This window comes from Felis catus, chromosome A2, assembly GCF_018350175.1.
Source record: "Felis catus isolate Fca126 chromosome A2, F.catus_Fca126_mat1.0, whole genome shotgun sequence".
In the NCBI taxonomy this organism is placed as follows: Eukaryota; Metazoa; Chordata; class Mammalia; order Carnivora; family Felidae; genus Felis; species Felis catus.
Genome location: NC_058369.1, coordinates 124,918,140 through 124,930,819, shown reverse-complemented (window position 1 = coordinate 124,930,819; position 12,680 = coordinate 124,918,140). Strand labels below are relative to the sequence as shown.

The 12,680-nt window shown below is 38.1% G+C and overlaps 1 protein-coding gene across 5 annotated transcripts in view; it reads right to left on the bottom strand.

Annotated features, from left to right (window-relative positions):
- The window catches only part of BMPER (BMP binding endothelial regulator), a 251,830-nt gene that overhangs the window by 90,655 nt on the left and 148,495 nt on the right, over positions 1–12,680 (bottom strand). For all 5 annotated transcript variants that reach the window (XM_045052595.1, XM_006929299.5, XM_019825682.3 and 2 more), the window contains exon 11: positions 11,645–11,690. In XM_045052595.1, the coding sequence (XP_044908530.1) occupies positions 11,645–11,690 (46 nt within the window). The remainder of the gene's footprint in view (positions 1–11,644; positions 11,691–12,680) is intronic.

Sequence of the window (12,680 nt, the reverse complement as noted above, 5' to 3'; positions counted from 1 at the left end):
GTACCAGATGTCTAGTAATGAATTTATATATCTTTTTCTGTTCAAAACATATTCTTTCAGGGGCGCCTGGGTGGCTCAGTAGGTTGAGCGTCCAGCTTCGGCTCAGGTCACGATCTCACGGTTTGTGGGTTTGAGACCTGTGTCAGGCTCTGTGCTGACAGCTCAGAGCCTGGAGCCTGCTTCGGATTCTGTGTCTCCCTCGCTCTCTGCCCCTCCCCCGCTCACACTCTGTCTCTCTCAAAAATAAACATTTAAAAAAAAAAAGAATATTTTCCTGGTGCACCTGGGTGGCTCAGTCGGTTGAGTGTCCGACTTCTGCTTAGGTCATGACCTCACAGTTCATGAGTTCGAGCCCCAGGTTGGGCTCTGTACTGACAGCTCAGAGCCTGGAGCCTGCTTCAGATTCTGTGTCTCCCTCTCTCTCTCTGCCCCTCCCCTGCTCATACTCTGTCTCTCTCTCTCAAAAATAAACATTAAAAACATAAAAATAAAGAATATTTTCCTAAGCAAAGACCCAAGGAGGCCATATGTTATGTAAGAATGAATATTGGACTAGAAAGTTAACAACAACAACAACAACAACAACAACAACAACAACAACACAGGTTGTCATTCAGCTCTTCCAGTTAATATTACCAAAGAGCCTCAGTTTCCTCACCTGGAAGGTGAAAAGGTTGACCCCATAATAAAGGTTCATTCATTTATACAATTCTTTGGTGCTGAAATGGTGATGAGTTTGAGTGACAGAGCAACTCTACTCTTCTTTCTTACTCCTGGTGGAAATTCTACACAGTTATTTCAAGTTTAAAACTATAGTATTTTAATACTGTAAGTACGAAAATTTGGAAAGGTCTTCACTTATCACTGAAAATACCTCAACCTGAGTTGCCAGACCGGGGGCGGGGGGGTGAGGGGTGGGGTGGAATCTGGAAAACTGAGTGGACATGGAAAACCAAGCCAGTATGATTTGGCAGTGGAGTACAGAGAACACCAACTATTACCACTCTGCACCCAAGCAGGCATGGAGGTGTCACCACGTAGATGAAAGCCTGGGCACCGAAGTGGGCATTTCCTCCAGGGTAGGGTGGAGGGAAATGCTATTAAATTGGAAACTCCTCCTAACATCCTTCTCCAATTTCTAATCCTTAACCTTTATAAAGCCCTCCGGACCTTCTCTTCCTTTCCCAATTGCAACTGGTTGTTAAACTGTATAAAATGACAAATAAGGCAATGGTAGATATTCCAGCCCAGGCCCTGGGGCCAGATTTCACTATAGGAATTCAGGCTCCACACTTACCTTGGGCATACTTCTTAACCACTAAGCCTCAGTTCCTCAGCTTTAAAATGGAGCTGATAACATCACTTGACTATAAAATGGCTGTGAGTATCAAATAAAGAAGATCAAAGGAGACAGCCCACGAAAGTGGTTAGACACAGCAGACGCTAAATAAATATTAGCTGCTGCTGCTGCCGCTCCTGCGTTTCTTGCCATTATTATTTGATGATGATGATGACTGTTAGTTAACTAAACCATCAGAACTTACCAAGTACTTACGCCCTGTATGGACTACAACAGGTGGTAGATAAAAGATGACCCCTGATAACCTCAGGCCCCTCTTTCAGCTTTTCACCAACCCATGGCCAGAAATTGTAAAGTAACGGTATCCCTTACAACAGAACAGCATAAAAAACAGACAACAAACTGGTGTCCTCATGTCCCTTCCAACGCTGCTCCTGCTGGTGTGGGATTTCCTAGCCACCACGTGTGACACAGTTGGGTTTTATTTGCCACCTCTGTCTGCTGGTTGAGCCTCAGGAGTGGCGACAAACCCAACTCCAGATGCTCCGGCAGAAACTTCAGTGGCCACTTAGCTTAACACCTCCTTGGCAGGGTTAAAGTCAACACCCCAAATTCTTATTCTACTAGCATCTTGAGCTCTGGTTTCAAATTTCCTTGCTTTCCTGAGTTAAGGACAGACCCTTGGCGTTAAGGGACCTGGAGTTGCCTACAGTCTCAGGGGCCAGAAACCTTGCTCCAACACAGAATTACTAATTTGCAGAACCTCTGTCAGTGGAGATTTCTCATAAAGTGGGCCTCGAGGTCACAGTTTCGTTAAATTGTTGTTGCATTCCCCCTCCTACAGCCACTCTTTAATTGGAGATACCTGTAGGCATGCCCAGGGAGTTAAGTAAGGTGTGCCAAAACCAACCAGAGCAATTCCACAGCCCCTGTCCTGGGTGCACGCAGCAGGCAGGGCCCTCTCTGAGAGCAGGCACACTAATGCTGTGCACAGCTGGAAACTAACCCTGGGGGAGGGTTTAAAAAGTCACCTGGCAACTGTGAGCCTCCTTGCACCCTGAGTTGCTGAAATCTGATATTTCCTGTTACTTGTGGGACGTGTAGCTGAGGTTATGTCAATTAAATGCACATCTGTGCTCAGTATACCGTACCCGCCTTTGTGTTATGTAATCTTGAACTTTCCTTTTGAGTTGGGATTCTGATCGTTAGGGCTAATGTAGCTAGAGGCACAGCTTATTGAATCTATGGGGTCTGAGTTTGGGCATCCACATCTGGGCTGCCTTTCGTTGCCTCTGGTCTTGTAGATGGTTAAGAGACTTAATTCTCTCTCAGAGTCCGTGTCTCTCTGTCTCTGTCTCTCCCTCCCTCTCTCCCTGTCTACACACGCACACACACACACACACACACCCCTCTCTTATCAGTGAAAACCTTGCCACTAAGTATTATTTCCATGCCTGAAAACTGACATTGTGCCAGCAAAGAATTTATCCGATTCAAGTCTCGCTGATGGGTGGTTAGGTCAAGCTTTCACCTACTACTTTGCCAACTCACAGTAAGATAGCATTTTACTTAAACCAAGTGCTACATGCACAACAGACAGTGGCCTTCTTGGCACCCAGTTCACAGTCCTGTGACGCCCAGCACAGGCAGAGTGGGATCCGCTCTAGGCTATAGCTCTTACTTTGGCAAGAAACAGCATTTGCATGAAAGCTTTATAAAGTTTATTTAGCTTACTTCAAATATTTTATTTTAAATAAATCACCCAAACCAGATTTAATTCTTTTCATTTGGACAAGGAGAGAGAACGTCCATGTTATTAAAAGACAACAATGCTTTTCATTCTTCCTTCAGGTCTGATTTTAATATGACTTTTTTTTTTATTTTGATAGAATTATCATTGCCCTTTCAGATCAACCCCACAAAGACGGCGCTACTACGGGGAGTACAACAAGGTTTAGCCTAATTGCTGCTTTTTACCTAATGAATTGCAAATTACTACTTTCGCAGAGAAGCCTGTGAAAATGTTCTACACATTTACCTCAAGTTTCCTCTTTGCTATTCTTTTCAGGGGTCTGCAAGAGCCCCAAACACTACCAAGACAAACTAACCCAGTCAATAAGGCAGCAATTAGGCGGGATTTTAGAAACAGACAATCCAGTGTCACCTGTGCCAGAAATAATGTGACACTCATTTTTTTTTTTAATTTTTTTTAACGTTTATTTATTTTTGAGACAGAGAGAGACAAAGCATGAACGGGGAGGGTCAGAGAGAGGGAGACACAGAATCTGAAACAGGCTCCAGGCTCTGAGCTGTCAGCACAGAGCCCGACGCGGGGCTCGAACTCACGGACCGCGAGACCATGACCTGAGCCGAAGTCGGCCCCTTAACCGACTGAGCCACCCAGGCGCCCCTGTGACACTCATTTAATGACAACAGATAATCAAAGTAAGTTTGAGACTATTTGAAGCCATATAATCAATCCTTTTCATTTGTGTATGAAACTATATATGAATCTAAGTATTTATTCTTGCCTCCTTCTAAGAAGGATTGTGAATAGCTTATGGGCATACATACTAAATGATTCAAATCACATAAGGGGAGACATTTAAGGCAAAGTAAGGAGTCACTTGTTACTCAAAAGCTGCATGCTATTAGAGGTGGGCTACAAATTTATTTCTAGCTTCCTAGCAACTAAAGCAAAGATGGTGACTTTTAACCAGTCAAGATTAATTATGCCTTTATAATTTTTTTGGAGGGCTAAACAATGAAAATATAAACACACTCAACTAAATCCAGAGGCTTCTAGTCTGCGTTTTTATACCAGGTTTGTTCTCCTACTTCATCTACTCATTGGGTGTTGAGAGTAAGTTACATGTACCACAGGTGTTCATGTCTGCATTCACCCTGCTGTTACCCTTGTTAAGAGTATCGATCATTCTCAACCATTTGCCCTGGGAAGGGGGTCGCAAATGACCCCCAGGGGACGTTTGGCAATGTCTGGAGACACTGTTGATTGCCAAAATCTCCGGGAGAGAAGTGCTACTGGCCTCTAGTTCATAGAGATCAGAGATGCTACCAAACAGCATACAATGTGCAGGACATAGCCCACAACAAAGAATTACCTAGTCAAACTACATAGCACTGAGGTTGAAAATTGCAGCAACTAATAGGGTGTGTATGGCTGTGTGTGATTTTGTTCGAATAAGGTAGAAATCAGTCACTTTTCTCAGTATAGAAAACACTAGACTTAGTTTGTACTTCGTTGGTCTTCTCTAGAAGCCCATATGTAAGAAGAGCTTTTGTAAATGACAGATTAGGAAAAAATGAGCCCAAAGTTTGTTCTGGATCCTGGATATAATGCCAAAGGAATTTCAAAATAGAATATCTTTAGGCCACAGCTAAGGGACATCAGAATATGTCTACCTGAATGTGTTGGGAAAATCTGGGCACTGCTTACAAAAATTGGAAGTCATCCCATCTCTTAACTCAATCTAAATAAATAAACTTTGCCAACAGAATGTGTTTTATAGCATCGGTGGAAGAACTGCTGGAGAGCAAGAGAGAGTAAACAGATGGAAAGGACACCAAAGGAAATTGAGAAATAGCCATCTGATGATATCACGTAGATTTGGACCAAGAACCACATGCCTGGGCTCTTCCCGCACTGACCTGCTGGATGCAGGTGCACAGGGTCAATGGTCTCCCCGGTGCCCCAACAGCTGGATGGTTTTGTCCTTTGCCAATTGCCTCTCTTAGTGACATAAGGTTTACAAATACAATAGTTAATATGACCTGTTAAAAACTTGGTATTATTTTGTCATGTCCATCCTTCTATTCTTTTTCTCATTTTTTTTCTGATAAACCACCATTGTTATAGGTTTGGCAAGGCTAGTTCATAGTGGATAAACTAATAATGAAATGTAACTTTTTGTTCAACTATCTCAATAATCATCACCTTGGTTCTTGTAAAATAAAGTCAGATAATTCAAGATTTGTGCTGTTTCTGCACAAGACTAGTCCAATGTTTTTATTAAACTGATAAGCAATGATCCTGCCTGACAGCACTGTGATTAGCAGATGTAACTTATCTGTGCTCACACAAATTGAAGAGCTTAGCTAGGAAATCTTAGGAGTTCCTCTGAACTTTGTCTGCTTCAATAAGGAAATGCTTTCTAGAGAAATGCAAACATCTTCACTGACATGGCTATAGAGGAAAACTTCACCAATTTAAATTCTACTCTGCTCATCTAGAAAGGAAAGAAGCTGGAGGTAGCCTCCAGACCATCCATAAACAACGTTTCCTCACAGAGTTTCTGGGAGGTTGATTAAATGTAATAATTTAGACACATTTTGAAATCAATTGGTGTGTTAGTCATAGGTAATTTCTTCTTCCTGCACTAACTGTTGGGCTCTACTAAGGCATACTTGGTTGGCTTTCTTTGAGTTGTTTTATGTACGTCATTCTCTTTAAATAAAAATTATTTTACTAAATCTACAATTTCATTTTCATTAATTCAATCAACATTTTTATCTAGTGTATAATGTATAATTGTTTAATAGCTCTCTATCATAGATAGTGTGATATATATACAACAAATATATTTATAATATATCACATATGTATCTATTGTCAAAAAAAAAAAAAAAAAACGCCAGGATATCTTTTAGCTATAAACTCTGATTTTAAACATGTGGAATAAACAAACTTGTGCCCACATGAAAGCTGCTTTCAGCCATCATCTAAGCCCACTTCTCTAAGGTTAACTAGTTTATAAAATACTTTCTAATTGATTTCATGGATTTGTTAATCCTGCTTATACATTAAAACACTTTGACAGTGACATTATTAATACTCCCCTTTTGATGAAACACTTCAGAAAACTATCTGCCTACAAGAGAGTAAAAGAAACTCACTTCAGAATTAAGACACACATAGACTATCTATCATATCAGATATCCCATGCATATCCCATGCAAATGAAAATGAAAAGAAAGCTGGAGTAGTCATATTCATATCAGACAAAATAGACTTTAAAACAAAGACTGTGCCTGGGTGGCGCAGTTGGTTAAGTGGCTGACTTCAGCTCAGGTCAAGATCTCACAGTCCGTGAGTTCGAGCCCCGCATCAGGCTCTGTGCTGACAGCTCAGAGCCTGGAGGCTGCTTTGGATTCTGTGTCTCCCTCTCTCTCTCTGCTCCTCCCCTGTTGTGCTTTATCTCTCTCTGTCTCTCAAGAATAAATAAATGTTAAAAAAAATTTAAAAAAAACCACAAAGACTGTAATAAAAGGCAAAGAAGGGTATTTACATAAAAATAAAAGTGTCAATGCAGAGAGAAGATACAACATTTTTATGTTAATGTCATGTTTATTTATATTAAATGATTTATTAAGTTTCTATTAAATGTTACATCATAACATGTAACATTTAGAAATATATATGTACCCAACATAGGAGTACCAAGATATATAAGGCAAATATTAACAGAACTAAAGGGAAAAATTGAAAGAAATACCATAATGGAAGACTTTAATATCCCATTTTCATCAATGGATAGATCATTCTGACAAAAAATCCATAAAGAAACATCAGCCTTAAATAACACATTAAACCAGATGGACTTAATAGTTAGGTATTATACAGAACATTCCTTCCAAAACCAGCAGAATACACATTCTTTTCAAGTACACATGGAACATTCTCCAGGACAGGGCACATGTTGAACCATAAAAGTCTCAATAAATTCAAGAAAATTGAAATCATATCAAGTATCTTTTCCAACCACAATGGTATGGAACTAGAAATTAATTACAAGAAAAAAAAAGGAAATACAAAAACATGAAGATTAAACAACATGCTACTTAGCAACCAATAAGTCATCAAAGAAATCAAAGGAAAAATCCAAAAATAACTAGACAAGTGAAAGCAGAAATGCAGCATACCAAAACCTGTGCAATGCAACAAAAGTGGTTCTAAGAGGGAAGTTCACAGCAATACAGACCTATCTCAAGAAACAAGAAAAATCTCAAGTAAACAATCTAATTTTATAACTAAAGGAACTGAAAAAAAGGACAAAGCCCAAAACTAGTAGAAGGAAGGAAATAATAATGATCACAGTGGAAATAAATGAAATCAAGACTAAAAAGACAATTAAAAAGATCAATGAAACTAAGAGCTGGTTCTTTGAAAAAATAAATAAAATTGACAAACACTTAGCTAAACGAGCCAAGAAAAAAAAGAAAAGAGACTCAAAGAAATAAGATCATAAATGAAAGTGGAAAAGTTAAAATTGACCTCAGAGAAATATAAAGGATGATAGGAAACTACTATCAACAATTATATGACAACAAGCTGAATATCCTAGAAGAAATGGATAAATTCCTAGAAACATACAATCCTCTAAGACTAAATCATGAAGAAATATAAATTCTGAATAGATGAATTTTTTGTAAGGAAATTGAAACAATAATCAAAAATCTCCCCCAAAACAAAAATTCAGGACCAGAGAGCTTCATTGGTGAATTCTACAAAATGTTCGAAGATTCAATACCTATTCTCAAAATTTTCCAAAAAACTGAAGAAGAGGAAAAGCTTCCAAACACATTTTTAAGGCTACCATTACCCTGATACCAAAACGAGATAAGGACACCACTCAAAAGGAAATTACAGGCCAATATCCTTGATAAACATAGATGCAAAAATCCTCAACAAAACATCATCAAATCAAATCCAAAAACAAATTAAAAGGATCATATACACAATCAAGTAGGATTTATTCCAGGGATGCAAGGATGTATTCAACAACCACAAATCAATCAATGTGATACATCACATTAACAAAATGAAGGATAAAAATAATATAATCTCAATAGATGCAAAAAAATCATTTGACAAAAGTCAACATCCATTTATGATAAAAACTTTCAGCAAAGTGTATATAGAGGAAATATACCTCAACATTAAGTCATATATGACAATCTTACAGCTAACATCATACTCAACCATGAAAAGCTAAAAGCTTTTCCTCTAAGATCAGGAACCAGATAAGAATGCCCCTCTCACCACATAGTACTGGAAGGACTACCCAAAACAATTAGGCCAGAAAAAGAAATAAAAATCATCCAAATCAGAAAGGAAAGAGAAAAACTATCATTATTTGCAGATGACATGATACTATATAGAGGAAACCCTAAAGAATCCACCAAAAAAAATTAGAACTAATGAATGAATGAAGTAAACTTTCAGGGTACAAAATCAGTATTCAGAAATCTGGGCATCTCTGCACACTAATAACAAAACATCACAAAGAGAATTTTTAAAAATTTTTCACTCACAATTGCATCAAAAAGAATAAAATATCCAGAAATAAATTTAACCAAGGAAATGAAAGACCTGTACACTGAAAACTATAAGACACTGATGAAAGAAATTGAAGGAGACACAAATAAAGGGAAAGATATTTCATATTCATGGATTAGAAGAATTAATATTGTTAAAATGCCCATACTACCTGAGGCAATCTACAGATTTAATGCAATCCCTATCAAAATGCATTTCTTACACATCTAAACAAATAATACTAAAATTTCTATGGAACCACAAAAGACCCCAAATAGCCAAAGCAATCTTGAGAAAGAAAAACAAAACTGTAGGTATCACACTCCCTGATTTCAAACTTACTACAAAGCTATAGTAATCATATTTTTTTGGTACAAAAACAGACATGCAGATCAATGGAGTAGGACTGAGGGCCCAGAAACAAACCTATACATAAATGGACAATTAATGTATGACAGAGGAGCCAAGAACATAAGATGGAGAAAGGACAATCTCTTCAATAAATGACTGTAGGAAAACCGAACAGCTACATGGAAAAGAATGAAACTAGACCTCTATCTTTACTATACACAAAAATTAACTCAACTGGGTGTTATGCTAAGTGAAATAAGCCATATAGAGAAAGACAGATACCATATGTTTTCACCCTTATGTGGATCCTGAGAAACTTAACAGAAACCCATGGGGGAGGGGAAGGAAAAAAAAAATGAGGTTAGAGTGGGAGAGAGCCAAAGCATAAGAGACTCTTAAAAACTGAGAACAAACTGAGGGTTGATGGGGGGTGGGAGGGAGGGGAGGGGAGGTGATGGGCATTGAAGAGGGCATCGTTTGGGATGAGCACTGGATGTTGTATGGAAACTAATTGGACAATAAATTTCATATAATAAAAAAAAAAGAAAAAAAATTAACTGAGTTTAAAGATTTCAATGTAGAACCTGAAACCGCAAAATTCCTAGAAGAAAACACAGGCAATAAACTCCTTGACATGTCTTAGGGACATCTTTGTGAATCTGACTCCAAAAGCAAGGAAAACAGAAGCAAAAATAAACAAGTGGGACTACATCAAACTAAAAAGCTTCTGCACAACAAAGAAAACCATCTTCAAAATGAAAAGACAACTTATTGAATGAGAGAAGATATTTGCATACCATAGAGCTGATAAAGGATTACTATTCAAACTATATAAGGAACTCATATAACTCAACAATGAAAAAACAAAGAACCCAATTTAAAAAATGGGCAAACGCTCTAAATAGATGTTTCTCCAAAGAAGACATCCAGATGGCCAACAGGCACTTGAAAAGATGTTCAACATCACTAATTGTTATGGAAATGAAAATCAAAATCACAATGAGATATCACCTAACAGCTGCTAGAGTGGCAATTACCAAAAGACAAGAAATAACAAGTGTTAGAGAGGATGTGGAGAAAAAACAATCCTCGTACACTGTTTGTGGGAGTGTAAATTGGTGTAACCAGTGTGGAAAATAGTATAGAGATTCTTCAGGAAATTCTACCATATGACCCAGCTATGCCACATCTGGGTATTTTTCTGAAGAATACAAAAATGCTAATTTGAAAATATATCTGCACTTCTATGTTCATTGCAGCATTATTTACAACAGCCAAGATATGGAAACAATCTAAGTGTCTACTAATACATGAATGGATAAAGAAGATGTGGTATATTTCTATAATGGAATATCATTCAGCCATCAAAAAGAATGAAATCTTGCATTTGTGACAACACAGATGGACCTTGGGGGTATTATGCTAAGTGAAATAAGTCAGATGAAGAAAGATAAATACCACGTGATTTCACTCATATGTATAATCGAAAGCAAAGAAACCAATAAAATTTTTAAAAACCTCAGAGATACAGAGAACAGACTGGTGGTTACCAGAGGGGAAGGTGATGGGGGAAAGGTATGTGTATGAAATGGATGAAGAAGGTCAATTCTGTGGTGATGGATGATAACTAGACTTGTGGTAATTACTTTGTAGTGTATTCAGATGTTGAATTATAAAGCTGCACACACGAAGCTAAAATAAATAAATAAATAAATAAACAAATAAATAAATAGATAAAGTGCAAGCTGTCTCAACGCCATATGAATTTGAAGAGGACTAAAATGGCAATTTGCTAGTCATATGTCTACATGTGGGGATAACACTGAACTTGTTGCTATGTTCTGAGTGATTAGCAGTGCAGTCTCAGTCAGCTTTCAGAATAAGCCATTTTGGGGAGAGAACCTTCAAGAACTCAGTTAAAAAGAACAGGATTGGGGTGCCTGGGTGGCTCAGTCAATTAAGCAGCTGACTCTTAATTTTAGTGCAGGTCACGATCTCACGGTTCATGGGATCAAGCCCTATGTTGGGCTCCATGCTGGCAGAGGAGAGAAACACTAGTCTGTTTTCTCCCTCTCTCTGCCCCTCCCCTGCTTACACAAGCGTGCACTCTGTCTCTGCCTCTGTCTCTCTCTCTCTCTCTCAAAATAAATAAATAAACATTAAAAAAATAACAGGATGGCCAAACCATTGCCACTCTAAAGACCTCTTTAACTCTGCCAATAGCAGCACCAAACGTGCCAAGGTGAAATGGTAAAGAGGGTGGGGTTGGAGAGGAGGAAATAAGTGTGGCTGTTTGGCTTTATAATGATACAAGGAAAATCCCTCCTAGATTATGTATATTGTTTGTTTTACTGGATATCATCTTCTATGACTGCAGATGCTATTACTTAAAATGCATATTAAGTTATGTGGTCCTTCTTAAAACCTCATCAGACCATTTAACTTCTAAATTTCTATTAGCAACAAACTCTAATGGAACTATTCAGTGGTGCTTCTGAGAGGGGATTCCAACTGATTTAAAGTCTGTAGAAAAGTGGGATGACCCCATCCCATACCTAGAGACACAAAACGTGCAAAAACTTATACCACCATTTTTCTTGCTGAATTATAAAAGGTGGAGCAAATATTAATAGCAATTTCCAAAGGAATAAACTTACTTTCAGTGCAAATAGGACAGCATCCTTTTCTGTTGAGAATTTTACCCTAATCAAGAGGAAAAAAACAAAAAACACAAGAGCTTAATGTTAAGAAACAGGGCACGCTGAAGACAAAACTTTTTAAAATACCAGTTCAACTAATGAAATCAGTCTGAGCTATATTTGAACTCAATGCTCAGATGGTGATGATGATAGTGAAAATGAACTTAGAAGTATCAGGTTCTAACGCCAGGCAAAGTCATTCAGAAAGCTTTCCTGTTCTTATCCTCTGAGAAATACAATATCTAAAGGACTCACTGGTGTGATTTTTTTCACATGGAGGGAAGATGCAGACAGTCTGGATTACACCTTTTCACTTATATCCAGACTAGCCCTCTAGAGACCAAGCACACACATAAAAATGAGAATCGTCTATCAACCTCTCAATCCATGTAAGGCCTTCATTCTGTCTTTGCTTGTTGGAGGGGCCCAAACAGTACATCATAACCCAAGCACAGGCCTATGGATATGGACAATATCTGTGCTGCAGATCACATTCATTCAGGATTTCTTCTTTCATCAAGTGGTATGCTATCCATGTTAAGTCACTGTTATCCAGTCAAAGCCAATGAAGCTGAGGGTTTTGAAATGCTGAGTAATTTTCCATTACCTTTCTGGAAATACAATGTAATCTCCTATATTCCGTTATTTCTCATTTTTTTTAATGCATGACGTTAAAAAAAGGAAACATACTCTCAGGGCCGACATCAGAAAATGGCATTGTCTTATCTCTGACTCAATGAAGCTCAGAGACAAAAATGTGGTCAATTGCCACTACTGATCAATTGCATATAGAATAGATTTAGGTACTCAAAAAAAAATCATACTGACTTAAAAAATGCTGGTTGATAATTGAGGAACTAGAACATCATCTGATTCATTTTTGCAGCAGAGCCAGGCCTAAAATGGTACATTAAAAGCTACGACAACTTTGCGACTTAAAACTTAAGTCTCTCAGCTCACTCAGCTCTCCCTTGGTTTGGGGCATTAGGACCTA